A 23,710-nucleotide genomic window follows, 5' to 3' on the forward strand; every position below is an offset into this window, starting at 1 on the left:
TTTAGTCTCACACATTCAGACGGCCAGTTTCCTCTCTCTGGGCCAAATACAACACTGGTCAGACCCTGCTCAGTGCCCCATTTCATCCTCCCCTCGTACCCCTCGTCCTGTCTGGTATTTTAACCTCCACACCTGGATTCACTTTGGTGCTGCCAATGGTTTTTCCGTATGATATCATGTTTTGTATCAGGTGTACGCACATTAAGCCGTTAATGACTGTGATTTTCAATTGTTTTCTTCTTTTTGTGTTACTCAGCTTCACCGAGCTTCATGTTTTTTAGACCATAATTAACAATATATCTTTCTTGTCTTGCTTTTATTTTGAAAAGCTAAATACATTTCAGAAGAATACCGGATCCGTGTTCGCGATCACGTCCCCTCACCTTCATATCCTGCCGTGGAAAACACTCTGTCATGCTATAGCCAGCAGGAATCTCTTCATGAAAGAGTGGTTTTTATCCGGTCTAACCGCTGCGGTCAGTGGGCGGACCGGGGTCACTGTTGAAACAGTCTGACTTAGTCGTGGCTCCTCCTGCCTCGCAGCCTTAAATGTTCAGAGACCCTGAAGCCTTGAACATTCCCTGAGGCTGACGCCATCGCAGGAAACCACCCTCAGGGCAAGCATTTGATATTTCTGGGAGACGTGCCTGAATGTGTGGTTTTTTTAGTTAAAGAAGCTGGCTGTTTCGAAATTATACTGAGATCAGCGTTTGCATACCACAAAGCAGCTCAAGAAGTTTTTGGCTCCTTTTTGGCAGCCGGCCGGGGAACAAACTGCAGCACTTCAGCTCAAGCAGGAAAATGAACAATGGAGGCGAGTTATTGGGTGGCTGTTCTCCCATAAAGCCCTGGGGGTCAAAGGTTACCATTCCTTCCTGATTGAAGGGGTCTTCAGGAGACACGTGATGCTGACTGTGGTTGTTGACCCTCCGCCTCACCAACTGGCCTTACAGCCCTTTATAGTGGACGGTGGACCACCCGCAGACACTCTCCCCAACCTGAGCCGTGTCAGAAACTCGGCTCATCATGGCTTCCTTCTTTAGCCGCCATTGATCTCTGTAGATAACAATCTTCTTCTGTTCTTCTTTTGAACTCCTGCCACTGTTTTCTTATCAGGCAGGAAATCCAAAATGCAATTTGAAAAGTCTTTGAAAAGAAATTTGGGCCTTGGACGATGAACACTCATGTGCTCTAGTGGTTCATGTGAGCTTCTTGTCTAAAAAAATAATAACAATGATTTGTTTAATTTGATTTAATCTGTGAATATCAAATAATCTTTCATCCGGTATAAAACACCAACTCAAGCACTGTTAGTTGGATTTGACAGCTGTGATGTATGTCGTCCACCAGCTCCCCGCGGGCCCTTAAATCCCCGGCCTAAACTCTAAAGACGCAACAAAGATGGAGGAAAAAATTCCAGACATTCATCCGACCTGCTAAGGCCTCTCGCCGACACTTAACAAGTTTAAACAAAGATTTCATCTCCAGATTTTTTAACTTCACTTTTTGACGCATGTGTGTAAATAGTGCAGTCCCTAAAAGTTAACAGTGGGATTTCTTTTTCTTTTTTTCTTCTCCAACACGCCTGCGTTTGCTCTGAAGGCGATCTTCCTTTATGAGTCATTGGCCGTATAGTATTTACAATATATCAAAATGGAACCCATACATATGAAGTCCAAGTATAAATAAAACCAACTACATCCTGTAAACAATATTGTTCTTGTTTAGACAGCTGGCAGAGCTTGATATTCACGTCACTGCTTATGATAATGAAGTGACGGGTTAAAGAATTTGTCTGTTTTCTTAGATAATACTTAGATACCTTTTGCCATCAACACATTTCACTTATTTTCTTCTTTGTACTGATTATTTTACAGCAGGATTTGTCATGATGGAAAATATTTTGAGCCATTAAAACTCTGAAGTACCAGAATCTCATGAGACTTTGTTTGCACAGCTTCTCTTTAATAATGATAGATGAGTAATTTCTGTGCCTGCAGCCCTGTGAGCTAAATACTAAAAATCAAAATGCTAACACGTGGTCATTGAAAATGGTAACGTGCTGATGTTTTGCATAATGTTTACCATGTGCACTCTTTCAGTTTTGCATGGTAGCATGCTAATGCTAATTTAGCACTGAATGCAATGTACATCTGAGGCTCATGGTAAAGTCTTTAGCTGTGCAGGTTGTAGCGTTCATCCCCTGAGGACCATGAACACATTTCAATCCATCTGTTGAGTGATGCTGGCATCTGAAAGAAATGCATGCTCAGCACAGTTGTCTCCAGATGGACTGAAGTCAACTTTCAGAGGTCAGATTTGTTGTTTTTATTACGTGTGTGTGGCAGAAAGGAAACATTTCCTCTGTTCTGTGTGTCTCAGAGTGCCACGGTGCAGGTGGAGGATGTGAGGATCAGGGCAACGTACTCTCACAGGAAAAGGATTCCCATCACCGAGGGCTTCTTGGAGGTGAAAGACGGAGGCAAGTGGAGACAGATCTGCAACGAGGAGTGGACGCAGATGAACACCAGGGTCATCTGTGGCATGTACGGCTTCCCTGCGGAGAAGCGCTTCAACGCTCGACCCTACAAGTGAGTGATGGCGCAGAGGCCAGCCGCACGGTCTAAATAAGGACAAACACATAGGTTATAATGAAAGCCTTCACATGAGTTAAATTTTAACGTAAACATTTGGCTGAGTTAATTGCATCTTAGGCTGTGGGAATCGAGCAGCGTTACACAACACTGAATCCGTTTAAAGTCACACCCGTGAAAACACTTGTTATCATTCGAGGCACACCACACGCATTCCTTTATCATATAAACACTTTGATGTGTTAAAACGCTGCGTTTCCTGTAGGTAACCTTTTAGGTCTGTGTCTATTTAGAAATGTTGTATCACACCAGACCGATGTTAGGAAAGATTACATAACCAAAATTCGTTTACACTGGTCATCAGTCAACCCTTCGTCCACTTTGAGCAGTGAGAATAAACAGACTTGGGCCTAGGGTTGCACGGTATACCGGTACTAGATTGGTACCGGGGTACTAACGCATTTAAAACGGTACCATACTGCGCTTAGATGGGACCGGTACTTTCATTCTGCGCCGCCGGCAGCGGTGACGTCGCCGCGTGAAGTCGCCGCATTGTAATTTGAGCCGCGAGGAGCGAGAGAGCGAGTCACAAACGAAGCAAGGTGCTTTTTATCATTACCGTTACAGCGCCACCTGTCCATGTGCCTGTGTTTGTGTGTGTGTCTGTGTGTGTGCGCCGCGCGCGAGAGAGAGACGGCCGCCACAGCCTCGTTAATAAGTTTTGTTTTTTACCCGGATCACCACTGGCTGCATGCTCTCTCTCTCTCTCTCTCTCTCTCTCTCTCTCTCTCTCTCTCTCTCTCTCTCTCTCTGTCTCTCTCTCTCTCTCTCTGTGAGTGAGTGAGCACGGCGAAGCAGCGCTACGCAGAGATGAATGAACGGAACGATATTGCGTTGATGGGGGTGGGGGGAACAGAATCAATTTGGTCTACATATGGGAAACAATAGGTGTGTGTTTGAGTAACATGAACATTTGTGTTTCATTCTATAAACTACTGATAACAATTTCTCCCAAAAATTACAACTGGTCAAAATAACAAAAAAAGATGCAGTGTTTTCAGACCTCAAATAATGCAAAGAAAACAAGTTGATATTCATTTTTAAACAGACATTTTTTAATTTAGGAAGAGTTCAGATTAATATAGATGGAATGTTAATCCTGCAGCAGCAGTAACTGTTTACTGATTTCCTGTTTTATGGTCCAAAATTTTTCTATTAAAATAAAGCCAATAATGACATTTTTTGTGTTCTCTTTTTATGTGGAAAAGTACCGAAAAGTACCGAAAAGTATCGAAAAGTATCGAAAAACATGTTGGTACCGATACCGGTACCAACATGTTGGTATCGTGACAACACTACTTGGGCCTGGAGATCGTTGACAAGAAGCCAAACGCCGCTTTAGGAAGTCACGGGATGAGCGATGGGCCTTGCTGGGAAACATCTGAGTGCGCGCGCTCTGCGAAAACAGTGGCTCTTTTGGCAATGTCTAATTATTTCCCTCTGAACATAAGTGATAACATTCTGCCACTCTAAATTGTCAATCTGTAGTCAATATGTTGCTGACACGAAGCCAGCTACTTCCGAGAACATTTTGTGTCCAATAACTTTTATCTGCTTTGCATGGGATGGTGGGAAGTTCACAACAAAGCAGACGCCTATGACACATGAAAAAATAATCACATGAGCAAAATCTCCATCTGGTTACTGCATCAAAGAGAATAACATGTTTCTCTCTTAAACAGCTCAAAACTGAGGTATAATTTCCAAGAATCTTTTTTTTTAATTTCTGATATGTTCTTGGATGATTTTGTCTCAAGTGTTTACATTCTTAAGTGGGCATTGGTTTATGTTTTTCATATCTCTGTCAAATCTTTTCATTATGCACATCCAGCCAGTATTAGACTGTAAATTCTTTGGTTCAACCACAGTCAAAATTAAAGCAGACAGACAGCAGAAATAAATGTATTTAATACTTTGAGTCTCTGTGAAGGTCATGTTTACTGTGGTAAGTTTGCACCTGGATCTTCACATCTTACACATAAAGCCACTATTGGGCAATTTGTTTAGGTTTATTTCCACAAAGCACGTATGCTGCTGAGGTCTCACGTGGTTCACTGTTTTACGGAGGTGAAAGATCACAGTCAATCTGTCTTTTATCTGGAACAACAAAAGCCACTTCTCTTCACCTAATGTGCCCATAACAGTCCAACAAAATTAAAACCCAACACTTTCACAGGCCACAAATTGTTCTTTTATTCAAACGGAGCTGGAGCTTCATTGTGTTTACGGCATCTGGACGAGCTGTGAGTCCTGAGAGGTTGTAAATGAAGCTCATGCTGGTTTCATTACGTGGTCATTCTCCTCAAAGGTTCAGACCTGCAAAGTCCAGTGTTGTTTAGGTTTCCTCTGTGACTTCTATTCAAGTACGGGGGTCATGAGAAAGTTCAGGTGTCTCCACAACAATATCTCAATTGTGCTTCTCAGTATAGGATGGACGTTGATGAATTCTTCAAACAAAAACCAATTAATCTCATAAAACAGAGCTATAATATTTTAGTAAAGTATGAGAAAGTACAATAAAACATTTTACCACTTTTCTACATAACAGGAGCAACACTGGAGGTGGTGAAATTAAAAGCTGTTTCAAAAGAACTCAACAATACTGCCAACTCTGAACAAAACCACTGCTTTCTTTTCACCAAGGGTGTTTTTTTAATTCCTGCGGATTTCAGAAACGTTACTGTAGAAAATTCCATATAGAGGGAAGGTATGTCATCAGCTCTTCTTTGGTAATATGAATCATAAGAGAGCAATGCAGCTCAATGTTGATTGATTTAGCGATGTCAGATTCTCTCACCGGTACAAAGTGGAGCCCTTCTCCAAACAATCTTTGCACCATCGTCACCATGCAACGATGACATAAGATAACATAACAAAGACTGGATAAATACTGAGTGTGATGAAGTGAAGTGAAGTCTGCAGGTTTTGGCATGAGTTGACATCTTAATAATTTGAATTACCTCTGTAAAGTCTCCATGTTGTAAAACTGACAGCTATTTAGGACTGAATGTTGAATATTTCCCTCCAACTTCACTATGATAAAACCAAAATCTTTATCATGGCCCCTTAGAGAATAAATTAGTTTAATGGTCCTTTAAAAAACTTTCATATTTATCTCTCCTTAACCAGAGTCACTCTTCTGTGTCTCAGCTTCCTCTGGTCTGAAATGCAGCCACTATTAGACTGTTAACTAATACATTACATTGGTTATTATTAGTCTGTATATAAAAATGTATGTATGTATTTGTCATCTATAATGAAATGTTAATAGCGTAATCATGCTTCAATTATTCATCTTAAAACCTATGGCAAATGCTCACAAATCATGTCAACCATATGTAGCTGGTCTGCAATTAAATGAAAGAAGAACCCATCTGTTACATGTAGACTGTAGTAAATAACCATAAGTGTCATGTCATTTCGTCCTCAGACTGCTGGCCAGCCGTCGTAAGAAGAACTACTGGGGTTACGCTGTCAACTGCACAGGCAACGAGGCCAATTTGTCCGACTGTAAACTGGGCGGCGAGATCCAGCTGAAAGGCAACAACACCTGTGGACAGGGCATGCCCGTAGTCATCAGCTGTGTGCCTGGACGTGCCTTTGCTCCCAGCGTCAGCATGGGCTTCAGGAAGGCCTACAGGGTGGAGGTAGGTCAGATTGCACATTCTCGGCCGTGCGGTGGGTCAGTGGTCAACACGCTCGCTGCAGGACAAAGAGTTTTTGGATGTGAAGGGGAAGCATTTTGAATCCTTGAGCCAAAAGTCTTGGAAAAGACTCCTGGCCTCACGCTGGGCTAGTTTCTCGTTGCTGCTTCGTACCTAGTGATGTGAGTTGTTTACAGTGAGTCAGATACTGAGGCCAGATATGCCGATGGGGATCAATAAAGTAAAATTTATTTGTTAGTAACTCCTACAATCAGATGGTTCCCAGGAAGAAATTAATATCCAAGATGATCTCAGCTTGTTTTCTGAGCCTCATGGAAATCAAACGGCCGATGCCGATGCAACACAAACACCAGCAGGGTTGTTCCTGGAGTTCACCTGACATCGCGCACAGAGGAGCTATAAAATAAGCAGAAAAATCTCCTCAACACTTCAACACGTCAGTTTATGGTGCCACGTGGATGGCATTCATCTCTCTATGAGTCAAACTGGACAGATGTTTGTTTGTTTGTTTGTTCTGGATTGGACCACATTGATTTACATCATGACTTTCCAACTCAGCATCTGTTGAGTCCATAAACACCGTACATTGCTGCATCACTACGTTACATAATAAGAAGCCCCCAGCACAAACACATGTAAGGTAAATAGACTTTAGCAAGTACAAGACAGGAGACAGATCATCCTATAAGCAAATCTTGACCCCAGTTCAGCTCTGTCTGGATTACAACATTTCCTGCATATTAATCAAGTGGCCCCTGTTGTTGTCAAGCATCTGGAAACAATTTGAATGGACGAATGTTCAACATGAAATAACTTAGTATTTCCTCCTGGTGTTTATCCCAAGGGGGAATCAGTGTTAACAAAGTATAATCCACTAAAGTAAATTAAATCTCTTAAATTCAAACTCTTCATCTGTACTAGATCTAAAACAATGATCATTTACAAGCCTGTCATTTTTCAACTCATTTTATTTTTTCATTGATTTTTTTTTTCTATAGCAACCTTTGGTGCGTCTGAGAGGCGGGGCTATGATAGGCGAGGGGCGAGTGGAGGTGTTGAAAAACGGCGAGTGGGGCACAGTGTGTGACGACAACTGGAACATCCACGCTGCCACCGTGGTCTGTCGAGAGCTGGGATTCGGTAGCGCCAAGGAGGCCCTGACTGGAGCCAGACTGGGACAAGGTAGGATCTGCTGCACAGATTAGTCACTCTGTAACATTATACTACTGTCTATGTGGGCGTAATGACATTAAAACAATGATAATACTCATTATAAAATATCTTTAGGGTGCCGGTGAGTCAATATTTATGCATATTTAAAGCAGAAGTAAGCAGAATATTTGTGTTAATATTAGTCTTAAATAGTTATATCTTCCGACAGCAATCACTTATATAGAGTGTTTGGTCTGAAACACGGGTCTGTCAGTCACTCTGCTCTGCTGTGAACCGAGGAGAAAACTTTCCTTGTATCCTACAACCTTTATCCAATGAGGAGAGAGAACGGCATAAAGGGGCGGTCCTCTCTGTGTGTGCAGCCAAGGGATGCGCGTGAATGTGGTGACGTAGGGACGAGGGCGGGGACTGCTAACTCCATCTGCTGACAAGAAGTTAGCCAAAACGATCACTTACTTCTGCTTTAATTTTATAATGCAATTTTTTACATAATTTTAACACATTAAGGCCTTGCTTGGAAAAGAGATTTTTTATCTCAAGCAATCTGCCTGTTAAAATAAAGGTAAAATAAATGAATTTAATAACATTCATTGGAATTTAAAGAGTAACTTTTGTTTTATTTTGTGAATGTACTCTTGAAACACAAAATATCACAATTCACTTATACGTATTTAACAGATCCTTATATAAAAAAAGTCAAAGGTGACTGAAAAAATCCAATAATGGTCAGGTTTTAGGAGAAATTATGCAATTATTGCAACATACTCCTGATTGCTCGCACTAAACCTTGACGGACCACGGCCACAACAACCCTCCTCCGTGCAGATAGACTGTAACAGTTCCTCCAGATGTTCAGGGATCATCTTGATATAGAGCTGAGCTTAACTGTTCACGGATTCTTAACCTTCATTACATTTCACATTTACGGTAACATCACTAACAAGAGTTTAAATGTGACATCGAGAAGAATTATTTCCAGCTGTGAAAATAAAAGGTGTGGAATGAAACCAGAGAGAGACCTCCACCTCCACATCCACCTTATCTTTGGCCTCCGTACGGTATCACCACCTGTTTGTGTCTCACTTCAATCAGACTAGACCTGAAGTCAGCACATTAATGCATTAGGGAATGTATGGAGTAGCACATTAGTGTTTATTCCCTCACTAAGGAACCTGATTTTGTGAAATGCAATATACTTCAGCATTATAAGAAACATATGTTTGGTGGAACGGTCGTCTGCTCTTCTGCCATATTCTCACAGCAAAACACACAGTGCACAAAATGTTCCAGCAAAGAAAACAGAGTTTATGGATTTCAGAGGAGGAATTCTTTGTTGGAAAGTCCACAAGGTTTTTTTTTTGAGGGGGCTTTTTTTTTCACGAGCTGACCACTGGATCCAAGAATGGTACCACACACAGACTTGAAATAGATGATTGTGGTCATTTTCGGAAGTCAATGGAGTGGGAATAAACAAGAATGACAATAGAAACGATACTAGAGGACACAAATAGAGACAAATTAAATGTACCACATAGGAAAAGCTGTCCGTTTTTCTTTTTTACCATGTAGCATGTATGTATTTAATGTATTTTGGGGGGATTTTATATCTTTTGTCAATGGTATTTTATACATTTAACCTCCTATAATTGTCTCTCAGACATGGAAATTGACTGTGTGTTTACAACAACACTGTGTTCTTCCTGTCGTTAATTTATTTTTCTCCCGTGACTGCCAGTCCGTCTCCGTCTTAGCCTTAAAATTTCAGAGCTCACATCACTGGAGACATTCCTGCTCAGTCACATGGGAAAAAAACTGGCATGGAGGGACTACTCACACATGTTATTGTGGAAAAACTGCTCCAGTTTTTTTTGTCTTTTAGTTTCAAAAATAAAAGATGCAGAGTTTTTTCTTTCTTTCTTTTTTTCTTTTTACAGGTCTCAAGTGTCCCCTTTTCATTTGAAATAACTGACTGCTTGTTTCCGAGTAGTTCTAGAAAACAGGATGAAATGTCACATCTGTCTTCGGACAGAGTTGTTCTAACGAAACACTCACGCGGGTGAGGTTACAGGAACAGGGAGCTGCTGGCTTGTGTATCCCAAAATCACTATGTAATCCACAGATCAAATTTCCTCTTTCCAGTCAGTAGATGACGCTTTAAAGATTATTTTGTGTCCAGTTATGAACATGGTGACTACTCCAACCCTGTTGTTAGTCATAGTGACTTGAATAATAACTTCAACAGGGTGAATATACTCAATGTGCCTGCTTGGTTTGTGTCCCCACAGGCATCGGACCGGTCCATATGAACGAGGTGGAGTGCTCTGGGTTTGAAAAGTCACTGACTGAGTGCCACTTCAACCGGGAATCCGTGGGCTGCAGTCACGAGGAGGATGCAGCTGTCAGGTGTAATGTTCCTGCCATGGGTTTCCATAATAGAGTGAGTAACTCCAAAATCCATCATGTCAAATTAAAGCAAAGGTTTTATTTACATAAGCACCCTAAGACACACTGTCTCTGTCTATCTCTGTCCTCAGCTCCGGTTGAGCGGTGGCCGTAACCCCTACGAGGGCCGTGTGGAGGTCCTGGCGGAGAGGAACGGCTCTCTGGTGTGGGGCGCCGTGTGCAGTGACAGCTGGGGAACCATGGAGGCCATGGTGGTGTGCAGACAGCTGGGCCTGGGCTTCGCCAGCCACGCTTTCCAGGTAAGGGCCTCTAGAATAATATTCATCCCCTCCTCCTGCTCATATACTCCATCAAATCATTTTTTAAGACCTGCAGTATCTCTACTGCACAGGAGATGGTCTGAAGTACAGTTCCTGTGTGTTATTTTCATTCAAACTGTCTCCAAGTCACTAAACCACATCGTGCCACAAACTGTATATGAGGGATTGGCTGCTGTCACATTGTGTAGGCTGCCAAAGTTCAAACATTTAAGAAAACCAGCTCGCACAGTAATGATAAACATAGTAAAGTTGTCATAAACTGTTTATATTGATCCACATATGCAGTATTATCCTCTTTTACTGATAGAATTTGAATTTAATGCCCATTTCATAGCAGCAACAAGAGTGGTTTTCATTATGGGTGTCTGTTTCTGTATAGTCTTGGGTTAAATCAGTGGTTCCCTCCCAACCTTTTTTGGCTCGTCGTGACCCCATTTAGGCGTTACAAATTTCTGGCGATCCCGCAGTCACGTGACGGCCGTCAATCAAGATGCGCCAACTCAGATATTTTTATAAGCTGCATTTTATTTGAACTTGACTTATATTCAAGAATGTGAAAGAATAGAATACAGTTGTTTTAGATTGTGTGTGGTGTTTGTAATGATCATTAAAAGAATAGTAATTTGTTAAAAAACATCAGTAATTTCTTTTCAGGCGACCCCATTTGAATTCCAGGCGACCCCACGTGGGGTCCCGACCCAAGGTTGAAAAACACTGGGTTAAATGGAAGTAGATGTTCCTTTGTTTACCTTATCAACCAGGTTACATTTGTGAAATGGAAAGAAAAACACTCATATACAGTTCCCAAACAGGAGAGTGTCATTGCACCTCAGGCTCCCAGTGTTTCAAGTTTTTCTTTTCCTCACCATAACAAAGCAAATCTGTGTTATCAGATCCTGAGAGTTGGACGTGAACTTGAATAAAAATCAAATAAAAAGTTACAACATGTCCAATATGAGAAATCCAACTGGCAGTAGTGCTACACATTTTAAAACGTGTGTGCATGGATGTGTGTGTGTGTGTGTCAGTGGTTGCTATTAACTCTCACTGTAACAAGCTTGAGCTTTATTGATCCCAGAGGGCAAAATAAAGATGGCGCTAGCTTGGAAACATCGGAAACACGCAGTCAGCAGAGAAAGCAGGTCAGCCATTTTAACCCATGACACAAATGGGCGTTTCACTCCTCAGCAGGAGTGACGGGGAAAGCCTCAGACTTTGCGTTTGAAGTTCAGGGGACCCTCTGACAGTAAAACCCCCCTGGCATGACTTGGCAGCGTCACAGCGCTGTCCTGCTTACTTTCCACTCTTGCTTTTTAACTGAGACCCCCAGCGCTCTTTTTTTATGTGATGAGGTGAGAGTCCGGTAAAGAGGAAGGAACCCCTGCTTTTATTTTTTCTATTTTAAGGCAGAGACCAGTGTGGCATGCGTGTTTTGAGATTATATAGGTCTGGAAAGTATGTATGAATCACTGGGGACTTGCCTTGATATCAGCGGGGGGGGGTTTATGAGTGGAACATGAACTGGCTCTGTTTATCTCACCCGGCTGTGTTTGGGACAATTACTTGAGATACACTTCTAATGGAGCAACACGTAAACACGTATCATTGTGTTGAGCTTGCGGTCACTGCTCGAGCACTCGCCCTCAAATCCAGAACACTTAAACAACAAGATGTTTTTCTGATTCGGTATCTGAGATAAAGTCTCTACTTGTGAATACAAGTAGTTATTTCACTTTATTAAAGAGTAATTCTATGCCAAGTCAAATAATCATGTCAAGGTCTCGTAATAACAAGTCTCTTTGCCATCGCATACAGCTGCCTTTGCATAAGAGCTCTCATGTTAACGGCAGGTTTAGGAGTAATAAATGTCTTCTCCATGTTATCACAGCAGCGCAAGGAATCAGTTTCTCCGGAGACTCTTTCCTGTCTGACTCCTAAATGCTTCTGCAGGCAAATCCCACCACCAGATGGAACAAATGACACAGAGCTTAAACTATACAGCTGTACGTCTGTCCCTCCTCTCAACCCACCAGCACGTACTCCCACATCCATATCTCTTTTTCCGTAGCTCAGTTTCTCATGAATCCCCCCGCTTCCTTGAAAGATGACGGAAAGTATGAGTTTGTTCTACAGAAGGTTTTTCCCTGTGGTCTGCATGATGTTGTAATAAGGCTGAGTCAGGACTCTTGAAGACAACAGAGCAACCCCCACCCCCCCCCCCACCCTGCTGTGTGTGTGATACACCCTCCGATGACATTGGTCTGGTGGGATAACTAGGACAACGTGTCTGCAAATTAAATACAGGAGTAGAAATTAAAATAAATGTCTTGGTTCTAAACCGTCCCACACACATCTTATTTTCCAAAACAGTTTAATTACCAGCACAATCATCGTTTCCTTGTTTGCAGCTGTGAAATGATGTAACAGAGCTGTGGACCGAAGACTTACGACTCTGCTCGGATCTAAAGAAGTAGTTTGACATTATGGAAAATCTCCTTCCAGAGTTAGACGAGTAGATACAAGTAGATACATATTGTAGCTCAGCACAAAATCTCACCCAAATAATATGGTGCTATAAGGGAGAGCCAGGTTAAGTCACAGCAATTAGGACTTTAAATCTTTCTTGGCTCTCATTCAGGTGAATCACTTATTCTTTTATTATGTGTTTGTCTTTGTGTAGGAAACATGGTACTGGGAAGGAGCTTCCACTTCAACTAACACCGTGGTAATGAGTGGAGTGAGATGTTCAGGAACCGAGCTGACTCTGGATCAGTGTCTTCATCACGGGAAACACCTCGTCTGCCCCAAAGGAGGCGGACGTTTCGCTGCCGGAGTCTCATGCACTAAGAGTAAGACACTTCAAAATACGAGGGCCAAAATACAAAAAGAAGCTTTTTGCAAGCTTGAGAGAAAAGACTGTATTGTAGCTACACAGCTGGAAATAAACTTTGTAAAAATTATCTGTCTGTCCCTCCCAGCGGCCCCAGACCTGGTCCTCAACGCTCAGGTTGTAGAGCAAACCACTTACCTGGAGGACAGGCCCATGTATGCGCTGCAGTGCGCTGCAGAGGAGAACTGTCTCTCCACCACCGCCATGAAAGCCGACCCCACCTCCTACCGCCGCCTCCTCCGCTTCTCCTCCCAGATCCACAACAACGGGCAGTCAGACTTCAGGCCGCGGGCCGCACATCAGTCCTGGGTTTGGCATGAATGTCACAGGTGAGAATCCAAGTTATTCACAGGTGATTATTAACAAAAGTTTATTAAAGCAGAAGTAAGCGATCCAGTCGTTTTGGCTAACTTCCTGTCAGCCGATGGAGTTAGCAGTCCCCGCCCTCGCATCCCTTGGCTGCACACACAGAGAGGACCGCCCCTTTATGCCGTTCTCTCTCCTCATTGGATAAAGGTTGTAGGATACAAGGAAAGTCTCCTCGGCTTACGGCAGAGCAGAGTGACTGACAGACCCGTGTTTCGGATCAAACACTCTATATAAGTGATTACTGTCGGAAGATATAACTATTTAAGACTTATATTAACAGAAACATTCCGCTTACTTCTGCTTTAATGATACTGAATCAAGTGGGCCACTTCGAAAATGACTGAACTCAAATGAAAGGAAGCTGGAGCACTCGATAAATTGCAGAGCTTTAATAAGGTGCAAACAGACTAACGTTTCAACGCTGCTGCATCTTCATCAGAGTCCGTTTTCTTTTGTTTTTAATGTTATTAATGTTTGGCATTAGATTAAGCAACAGAAAATCTCCTCATCCTGTTGGCAATCAGGCCTTTTTGCCTCAACTCCTGCTGTAAATGCTGTTTGGACTGGTTCCTAATATCAGCATGTGTGGTAATGCAGGGGTGTTTCAACATCTGTATTTTGCCTTTGTCCCTTCTAATCTAGACATTACCACAGTATGGAGGTTTTCACCCACTACGACTTGCTGAGTTTGAACGGCACCAAAGTGGCAGAAGGACACAAAGCCAGCTTCTGTCTGGAGGACACCTACTGTGACGAGGGTAAAACACAGACACCTTCCTTTCCATTTTCATTTTCTTTTTGAATAATATATCACAGTACACACACAGTAAGATTTATCATGTCAAAATTATGAATTCCTTCTCTAATTGTAAACTCTGGATGCTGACAGGTATCCAGAAAAGGTACGAATGCGCGAACTTCGGCTCACAAGGAATCACAGTTGGCTGCTGGGATACCTACAGACACGACATCGACTGTCAGTGGATCGACATCACAGACGTGAAGCCCGGCGACTACATCTTCCAGGTTAGTCTGTTAGCTATGGTGCATGGTAAAGATCGTCTCATCTCCAGCCAGTGTCTCTCTTACAGACCAAACAGACACTTTCCACGTCTCTGCAAACTGCTGTTGTCTGGCTCTCAGCCCAGGTATACTGTGATTCAGACGTGAAAGGAGTGAGCAGGGTTTCTTGAGGACACAGATACATGATGGTCTATTGAAACGTACTCCGACCTCTCTGAAAATCCTTTTTCTGAAGCATTTGCAGCAGCTTTTTGTTTTTGAGACACTTTGTTCTGTCACCCTGCCATCCTCTTGCTCTTACTACATTTAATTAACAATTAATAAACCTGTATAATTTGGACCTGAGTAGTGCTAAATCATTTATTAATAGTGCATAAAAGTGTAAAGGGCAAACATTTTACAAACATTACTTTTATTCGTTTAACATATTTATATTTTTTTTCTCTAACAGATTGTGATCAACCCCAACTATGAGGTTGCAGAATCAGATTTCACCAACAACGTTCTGAAGTGTCGCTCTCGGTACGATGGACAACGGATGTGGACGTACAACTGTCGTATAGGTGAGACCACGATCTCCTCTGCATTTGGGTTAAATTAGATTAACTACACTACAAAAACTCAAAATCTTACCAAGAATATTTGTCCTATTTCTAGTCAAAATGTCATTTCTAGTCAAAACAAATCTAATTATACCTCAAATAAGACTCATCACATAAAAAGTAGCTTGTTTTTACTTCTTTCAAGCATATACGGAAAAATCTGATAGTGGAGCAAGTTTTTCTTTCTTATTACAAGCACAAAAAACTTGCTTTCACTGGCAGATTTTTCTACTTATTTCAAGTGAAAATTATCTAAAAACAAGTACATTTTTAGGTGGTGAGTGGAAAGAGATTACTTTTGACTAGAAATGAGACATTTTGACAAGAAAAAAGACAAATATTCTTGGAAAGATTTTGAGTTTTTGCAGTGTACAGTCATAAAACAGCTCAAGATTTATAGTTTGGGAAATTAGGCTGAAAATTATATTATTGAAAATTATTTCAAAACAAATATTAAAAGTTAAGACAATTTACACTGCTGCTGCACTGTCAAAGCACTTTGTTAGGAACAGCTATTACTATTACTGAGTAGGGACTCCCATTGCTCTCATAACTGCCTGAGCTCTTCTTGGCACTAACTCAACAAGTTGGAAACTTTCCTGTGAGATTCTGCTCCATATTGACAAGATTTCATAACTGTATTTCTGCTGGTTTGTCAGCTGCAGATTCATGCCGCCAAATAATCTCCAGTTTTACCACGTCCCTATGACTCAGGAGGTCAAATGAGTTCATTGACCACATTGCCATGTTCATGAAACCAGTTTGAGACTTGGTGCATTATCCTACTGCAAGTAGCAGTGTGATAAACAAACTGTGCACATAAAAGCACATGTTCAGCAGCAATACTCAGGCTATGGCGTTCAAGCGATAGATGTTGGATAGGAAAACATTCCCCTCACCATTGCACTCACTGTTGATACAAGGCAGGTTGGGTCCATTGATTCGGGGCCGTTCGTGGCAAATAGACCCGGACATGTGCTGCCTCAGCAGAAATCCAGATTCATTCAGCCGGTCTACGGTTTTTCCAGTCTTCATCTGCCCAGTTCTGGTGAGGCCGGTTCTCACTGCAGCCTCAGATCTCTGTACTCGGCTGACAGCGGTGAACCCTGATGTGGTCTTGTGTATTTCTGAGACGCTTCTCTGCTCACCACAGTTGTAAAGAGTGATTATCTGATTTACCGTAGCCTCTCAGCTCCAATTAATCTATCTGACTCATTCTCCTCCGGTTACCACTCATCAACAAAACTGACGTCTGATGTGAACATTAACTGAAGCTCCTGACTAGCATCTGCGTGACTTAAAGCACTGCACTGCTGCCGCATGATTGGCTAATAAGAAATTGTGTATGAATAATCAGGTGTACAGGTGTTTCTAATAAAGTGCCTGGTGAGTGTATGTTTATTTAAAATGTTACAACACTTCTTTTATACAATATATCTTATCAAATCCACATATATATTTATTATTTCCATGGGATTGTGCTGCACTTAATGCTACAATCAAACCTATTTTTGCCTGCAACTAGGCAACACTGTAGTTAAGTTCAACTCCACAGGTAATCGACATGGTAACACTTACATATACTAAAGAGTAAGTCCTGTCAAACTCAAAATAGGCACAAGATAAGTTCAAGGAAACAGCACATTTCAGTTTGACAAAAAATAAAACACTCATCTTGTTTTACTCATTACAAACTCATACATTTCTCTGTTAATGGCATGTTGTACGTCCCTTTACAGAGCGTTCGTGTTAAGTCAGTGACATAGGAACATATTTACACTAATGGCTGAACATTCAAATTCTCAAAGCTTAAACTTTAGTGGATCAAAAACCTCTGAAATCTCTGATATTTTCTCTAACACTGAGGGAGAAATAACTTCTTTCAATCCTAAAGTAGAATTTGATATTTAGAGAAATAAAATAAATATTAAAAGTAACCAAACATCTTGCAACTTCTTTACAAAAAAATAAAAAAATTACTGTAAAATGAACTAAAATATTATAAAATATCTATGAACTCCAGTATAACACTGCTTGTAACTTGCAGTTTTTGTTTGAACTGTATGCTGGCTTTTGAAAACAATAGTGTTTTTTGAACAAATCTGCTTCTGGTTTTGCACTCTATATAAAATCTATAACAACACCGCATAATGAAATTTCTTTAACCAAATCCTGAGAATTAATCTGTGGAGGAATTTGACATTATGTTAGAAGAAGAAACGCTACTGTTTACACAGAATTAATAATGCAACCAACCCCTGGATTACCTGGGCAAGAACAACCTGACCAACCTTGAAACCCTCGGTCCCTGAGTCAGTTTCAAGGCAACATGCAAATCAAATCACATCAAGCACAAGAGTTTCTCCAGTGTCCTTTCAGCTCTCTGTATAAACTACCTGGTTAAGACTGTTTCATGGTGACTGTGTGAACAAGAGGAACCACATTGACAGAAACGTCCATAGATCAGGGGTCAGGTGGAGCTACAGAACAACACTGAGTCTGGTGGTGGTTAGGTGTCGTGCTCCACAGCGGAGGTTGATGATGTCGTGAGGCAGTGAAGGAGGCAGATAGTGGTGGACGGTAGTCAGGACTCTTGATGATCACATTATTAGAGGTGTGTGGCCACTGTGAAGCCTCTTCAGGAGCAGACCTCTGCTGCACCTCTCTGTAGAAGATATACAAAATATTCTGGTTAAAAGATATCATCACAACATGGCACAAAATCATTTCCAATATTTAGTTTTTGATTGTTAATAAACTGCAAATGGTTGTGCCACCACTTCGTCACAGCTAATTACAGTGTCCTGTTTGGTTGGTGCATTTTTACGGTTTTAAGTTTAGATTTGTTGACATATGATTTGCCTTATATTACTACGTGGTATTGTTCTTAATCATGCTCTCCCTGTCTGACCTCACAGGTGGCACGATGAGCTCGGAAACGGAGGAAGTGTTCCCGGGACTGCTGACCAACCAGCTCTCACACAGGTAGACTCGGGATGGACAACACCATGTGCACGCACGGACATTGGGGAAGCAAATATCAATATTTGACAAGACAACCACTAGAGGGGGCTGTACTGCTTTGCTTCCTCGGATCAGTGCTGGATTGATGAGCTGCAAGAGCTCATCTGGTACAACGGACAATGAGACGATGAGAAAAAGACCTGCTTGCTTATTAAATGTATTAACCACATTCAGCTGTACAATAATGTTCTTATCTCTTACTGCCTCTCTTGCCTTTGTTGGCAGTGAAATGTAGGCGTTGACCTGGTGCTTAATGAGGGAGATGTCAGGGAGGATTGTAGCCAAATTATTTATTAAATGAACTGTGCCAACAGTTACTTTCTAAGCCAAAGTTTCAAGCATTTGAGGACAGCCTCAAATGGGAAGAAAAAACAACATTAAATGTGGCCCTCAGCTGTATGTTGAGTTGGCCTGGGGTGGATGAAAACCGTCTGCTGCCAAATATGCCGCTGCATATGGTCGGCATTTTGCACAGACTGTTTCCTCCCCATCACAACTGAACTGAAAGACGGGTGTAGAAATCACATTTGCTTCCACAGTATTAAATAGTACAAGGCCTTAACTCAAAACCAAAGTGAAATACATTACAAAATGATAATTACTGCAGAGAAACAAGCCGCAATCTATTGGCAACAACACAACAGACGTGACAAATCATTTGTTTTCTGAAGAACTGTATTTAGCTTTCGGTAAGTTATGACAGCTGCAATATAGGCCGTGAGTGTTGGATTTGTTTTTACAATTCCTGTCACAGCCACTCCACTGTTGAATATAGGAGATTTATTTAATGCCAACAGTTGCTTGGATTTGTTTCCTGCAGTATTTCTGACAATCTGACATGATTTCCAGTCATAAATTGAAGTCAGAATTAAGCTGAGTGGGAACGTGCTTTTTGCTTTCAGGACTTTGTGTTCCACATACTTGAGCTCACTTTTGAAAATGTTTTATTTATTGATTATTTTTTCTTGGTTGTTACGGTAGACACACACGTTTTCATCTTCATGAAATGCACATCCCCTCAGCTTATTTTTCCGTTTTGTTTAAATTATTACCATCAGGGACTATGATAACATTGTGGATGTACTGTAATAGCCACAAATGTGTGTGAAAATGCCTGTTCATTGTTTTGTAAATTAGTTTTTTTAATGTAACAAATTTGAATGACCCCTCTTTTTATAAGGGTACTTGTTAGTTGTTGCCTGATTGTTTTTATTTTGTATGCAAGGGTGAATGTGGAAATGCGTTACTTTTTGAAATAAAAGTCGTAAAAGCAGATTTTGGATAACATGAGGAACCTTTTTTTTTCAACAGGATTAACATGACATCTGCTATCCAAAGTTTGGATCTACACTACTCACAAAAAGTTAGGGATGTTTGGCTTTTGGATGAAATTTCAGAATGCACCTAAAATGCACTATAACCTTTACAGGTGAACTTAATTTAACTTTCTCTAAACTTTTGAATGCCCATGTCCAATTGATCAATGTTTCAGTACTTATTGAATAACATGCTGTTCTCTAACAAGCTGATTAACCACAAAAATCACAAGCACTGTCTGATTTAGTAGTTCAATTGTCACTGAACCACTAAATGTTCTGGTTCAATGACAGTTTGTATACAGTCCTCTTCTCATCATGAGACCAAGACAACACTTTGATCAAATTTATCAAGTTATTGAGACATTGAGATTTGTGTTGTGCTATAGCCACCACTGTTGTTAGCTTTTGTTTGAGATAAAGAAATGACCATTGCATCCTTCTACTTAAAAGGCATTCATGATAGAATATCACTGTAGCATGAACTTTTTATAGCGATAACCCTAACCTCCCTAACCCTAACCCTTTTTGTGAGTAGTGTAACTCCACCAGTGTTAGCTGAGTGAATCTATAATGCCTGGATTGGCCTGTTTACCTGTATATACCGACACAGTATGAGCAGCACGTCTCTTCAGTAGCGCTGTACTCTGCCTCGTCCCGGCAGCCCCAGGGCTCTGGTCACCATCCGCCTGGCGACAGCACAGTCTGTCCTGGGACGCTCCTTCACTGGCTGGATAAACTCTGGAGGACAGCAAACACAAACATCGTGTTATCCAGTGGTACAACAAAAACTAGTTCCCAGACTAAACATTAGATACCACAGAAGGGCAGCTTTATTATTGTGTGGGATGGGGAAATGTCAGTAAGTGAATCTCATACCTGCTCGTCTAATGGCCTTCCCTTTGGATTTTTTACTCCCTTTGGCTAGTGTTCGTGCCTTCAGCAGTGGGTGACAGATGGAGAGGGCGTGGAGTGCTGCGTGTGACACAGTAAAACAGCGCTACATGTTAGTAACATATCAGACAAGTCATATAAATTAGCTGTTAACTTCAAACCCTTTCATCCTGTGGGAACTCATACCTGCTGACTCGCTGGAAAAAACTCCCAGGGCATGTGTGTTGTCCACCCACTTAATCTTCATCCCACCATCACTGAAACACACAGCAGAGCAGATGTGTTCAGTACATTTTGTTAACAGGTTTATTGGCTACATCAACAGTTATATCAATGATGAGAATGTTTTTTCTACAACTCTCACTTGAAACATTTTGTTGCAGAGTAAATACAGAAGAAAAACAAGAGAAAGAGAGTTTCTTCTGCTAAAGACTAAACTTAGAAGAGGTTTAGGTTGAGGATATTATTGACTCTCTGTTCACACCTGTATTCTGCAAAAGCATCCAGGAGGTCGTCTGTTTTGAACATAGGTGGGAAGTCATAGATCTCGATCACATGGCGGAAATCATCTGCGTTGATGCACACGTTCTCGTAAATGGAGTAGTCGTTGTGGACGTGCTCGATGGAAAAAGACACTGCCTCTTTCAGATGTGCTTTTATCTGATGGGGGAAAACACAAAAGAAATGGTTACAAATGCACATAACTACCAAGCAATGGAAAACGCCTTGAAAAAAGTGATGATAACGATGTTAATATACATAAACTGGCATAGAAATACTGGAAAAACAGCCAAATCGTAAGAATTAAGTATTTGTTGACTTACTTCTTCAGTTACATCATCTGTCTCTGTGCTGATGTCGTCTATCTGGGAGCTGTATGGCACAGTAGCAAAGTCTCCTCTGTCTTCTTCCACATCCTCCTCCAGAGTCAAGTCAGCGAGGCAGGACAGATTCTCATCCCAAATTTCAGTTTCATGCAGCCTCAGCACCAACTTCTGTGTCTCCTCCTGAAGACAATGTGCTGAATTGTCTGAAATGTGGTTAAGGACACCGTCCGTTACCCCGGGGTGCGATTCCTGTCCGGATGTGGACGAGGGTTGAGTGCTTTCTGAAGTTTCATTGCAGGAACAAGAGTCAGATGAACTGCTGACGTGGCTACAGCTAAAGCCAGAGGATGATGGACTTGGTTTCTCTTTGAACGCCGCGGGTCCTGGCGAGTCGTGCGACAGTCTCTCCCGAGCGGCTCGCGGCATGTAAAGAGGTTTGTCCGGCCTCTTGGGTCCGCGGCTTCGTGATGGGATTGAAGATTTAGGCTTAGCGAAGCTGTCCATCTCCTCCTTAATTCTTAGAGGCTCTTCACACAAGCTGTTTTCCAAATCACTGTCTTCCTCAATCTCACCCCTACAGAAAAAAAACAACAGAAACCCACATTTGTATCAAAACCCTACATTGAATTTGATTTGCCATTAATTATTCATTTCAGATCAGATTGAATGACGAAACTTGGCAGCTCATGTATCCTGCATCTGACAAACTAGCTGTGATTTTTTTTTTTCAGTCTAACGAGACAACTTCTAAGAAAAAAGAGCTGATAAAAGATTGTGTACCTGAGCTCAGAGTGACAGACCACCACCCTGCGACACCAGCTTTCTCCCACTGAGAAAGACGTGAGCTCCGGCAGGTCCTCTATGGTCTTGTGGATCAGGTATCGCAGTCTGCTGGGTAGACTCGGGAACAGGAGCACGCTGGAGAGAGACACAGAGGGAGTGACAACAGAGACGGATAGTTAGAGGCCATGTTGTCTTTAGGCAGTGTAAAACCTGGCATTGAGACTTTAATTTCTATGTTTATAGTTTGTTTTTTATGTTTGCCTATTGCCTTACATTGTTTTTATATCTCTATATTTGCATATTCTTCTACTTTTTTTTTTTTACCTTGTACAGTATGTTACAATGCTACTGTAACAACCAAATTTCCTATGTGTAGGATGAATAAACAGTCTTGTGTCTTTTTAAATCAAGTAGTCTCAATGAAATCAAAACATAACAAGAAAAAAAATCAGACACATCTCTATAAAATTATATTTGAGATGGGGTATTTAAGTTTTAAAGACTTTTATCATGCAGTTCGTTTTATTTTGTAGATTACTAAAAAGCAGTCTGCCCTCGTTTAGTGTTGTAGTATTGTGTATAAGTGTGATGTTCTCCTCTTTACAATTACAATTAATTACAATACAATACAATTAATTACAATACAGTCATTAGAGTGATAGGTTCTGGTTCTACAAAAAGTTTTCTTCTTCTATTTATTCCCAATGAGGAAAGACTCACCACTTCTGGTTGCTCCTCTGTTGGTATGTGTCCAGTTCATCCATGACTTGGTGCACGAATTCATTTTCTTGCTTTGGCAGGTAAATGCCATCGAAACAAGGAAACGCCAGGGTGGCCAGAGGAAGGATAGATCCCGATGCTGTGGTGATGATGAAGTTAACTTTTCACTGACTTCAGTGGCTGCAACGTTAAAAAATAAATCAAAATAAGAGACATAAATATAATGCAAATTCACGTGTGCCCTGTAACGTTTGCTAGCATTCACTGTTATAAAAGCTAACCAAACTTACAAAAGGTAAGAGGGGGGAAAAGTTAACGTTAAGCTGGTTGTGTAGTTTTGATTTTCCCAACTGCACGTTATTATCGTAAAAAAACAGGCTGAGTCCAGTCAACATTAACGTCCGTGTTGAAACTTGTCAATCTACTATGGTTACCAGACATTTTAGTGCAAGCTTGTAGTAGCTTTAGTGGGCTTACCGTTGTGGTTAAATGTGTTAGTTTTCACCCGGGTTTGTTTTAGTGAGGTAAACTAAACCCACAAGATCACAGGTGACAGTCAGAGGCAGCAGCAGCAGCAGCAGCTCAGCACAGCGAGAGAGCTAGCGTCGTTTAGCTTCCGGAAGCAGATGTGCTGTTTTTTCTTTTTGGACATCCGGTAAGATTATTTTCACAATAAAAGCCGTATACATTTAAAAATAAATAAATAATTAAAAAATACATGGAGAAACTTAACTGTAAACAAACCCTCATACCGGGTGTTGTTTTGCTTTTGTTTTGTTTTCCTTCATGAATCCTCTAAATGTTTTTGCACTTTTATACTTTTTTTTTTAATTAGAGAGTCTGCCAGTAAACCCGGAACTCCGTTGGCGCTTTTAGCACTTCCGGTTCCCTCGTCAACCCGCACAGCTGAAGGGGATTTTCAAAGTGTAACGTTAATAATGTTTTAAATTGTATTATTAAATGCTAGACAATGGTTTTTTGCTTTGCACCGGGATGCAACCACAAGTCTACGCGTGAAAATTGCTCGTTTCATCGTTTCCCGACCGA

The 23,710-nt window shown here is 41.3% G+C and overlaps 2 protein-coding genes across 2 annotated transcripts in view; one reads left to right on the forward strand and one right to left on the reverse strand.

Moving 5' to 3' along the window:
* loxl2a (lysyl oxidase-like 2a) overlaps positions 1 to 19,396 on the forward strand; it is a 31,074-nt gene extending 11,678 nt beyond the window's left edge. Inside the window, exons 4-14 of the mRNA XM_083972775.1 lie at positions 2,383 to 2,591; positions 6,085 to 6,301; positions 7,318 to 7,501; positions 9,778 to 9,929; positions 10,027 to 10,194; positions 12,896 to 13,064; positions 13,194 to 13,434; positions 14,117 to 14,232; positions 14,364 to 14,500; positions 14,949 to 15,060; positions 18,018 to 19,396. Of these exons, the coding sequence (XP_083828901.1) occupies positions 2,383 to 2,591; positions 6,085 to 6,301; positions 7,318 to 7,501; positions 9,778 to 9,929; positions 10,027 to 10,194; positions 12,896 to 13,064; positions 13,194 to 13,434; positions 14,117 to 14,232; positions 14,364 to 14,500; positions 14,949 to 15,060; positions 18,018 to 18,088 (1,776 nt within the window). The 3' untranslated portion in view covers positions 18,089 to 19,396. The remainder of the gene's footprint in view (positions 1 to 2,382; positions 2,592 to 6,084; positions 6,302 to 7,317; positions 7,502 to 9,777; positions 9,930 to 10,026; positions 10,195 to 12,895; positions 13,065 to 13,193; positions 13,435 to 14,116; positions 14,233 to 14,363; positions 14,501 to 14,948; positions 15,061 to 18,017) is intronic.
* On the reverse strand, positions 16,502 to 23,233 carry r3hcc1 (R3H domain and coiled-coil containing 1). The gene is made up of 9 exons (XM_083972778.1): positions 23,141 to 23,233; positions 22,664 to 22,843; positions 21,941 to 22,078; positions 21,158 to 21,734; positions 20,818 to 20,993; positions 20,520 to 20,590; positions 20,319 to 20,414; positions 20,035 to 20,180; positions 16,502 to 17,764 (listed from the first exon to the last, which is right to left on the reverse strand). The coding sequence occupies exons 2-8, from the start codon at positions 22,705 to 22,707 to the stop codon at positions 20,071 to 20,073; spliced, it is 1,212 nt and encodes a 403-aa protein (XP_083828904.1). The 5' UTR covers positions 22,708 to 22,843; positions 23,141 to 23,233; the 3' UTR covers positions 16,502 to 17,764; positions 20,035 to 20,070.
* Between the last annotated feature and the right edge of the window lie 477 nt (positions 23,234 to 23,710).

The sequence above is a fragment of the Trachurus trachurus genome (genome assembly GCF_905171665.1).
Source record: "Trachurus trachurus genome assembly, chromosome: 5".
Taxonomy (NCBI): Eukaryota; Metazoa; Chordata; class Actinopteri; order Carangiformes; family Carangidae; genus Trachurus; species Trachurus trachurus.

Bases quoted from the DNA above. Each gene is read 5' to 3' on its own strand.
- r3hcc1 (XM_083972778.1), bottom strand. From the start codon at position 22,707: ATGGATGAACTGGACACATACCAACAGAGGAGCAACCAGAAGTG. The intron at 22,079-22,663 runs GTGAGTCTTTCC...GTCTCTCTCCAG, and splicing joins CAGAGGAGCAACCAGAAGTG to CGTGCTCCTGTTCCCGAGTC. The intron at 20,994-21,157 runs GTAAGTCAACAA...TTCCCCCATCAG, and splicing joins CAGATGATGTAACTGAAGAA to ATAAAAGCACATCTGAAAGA.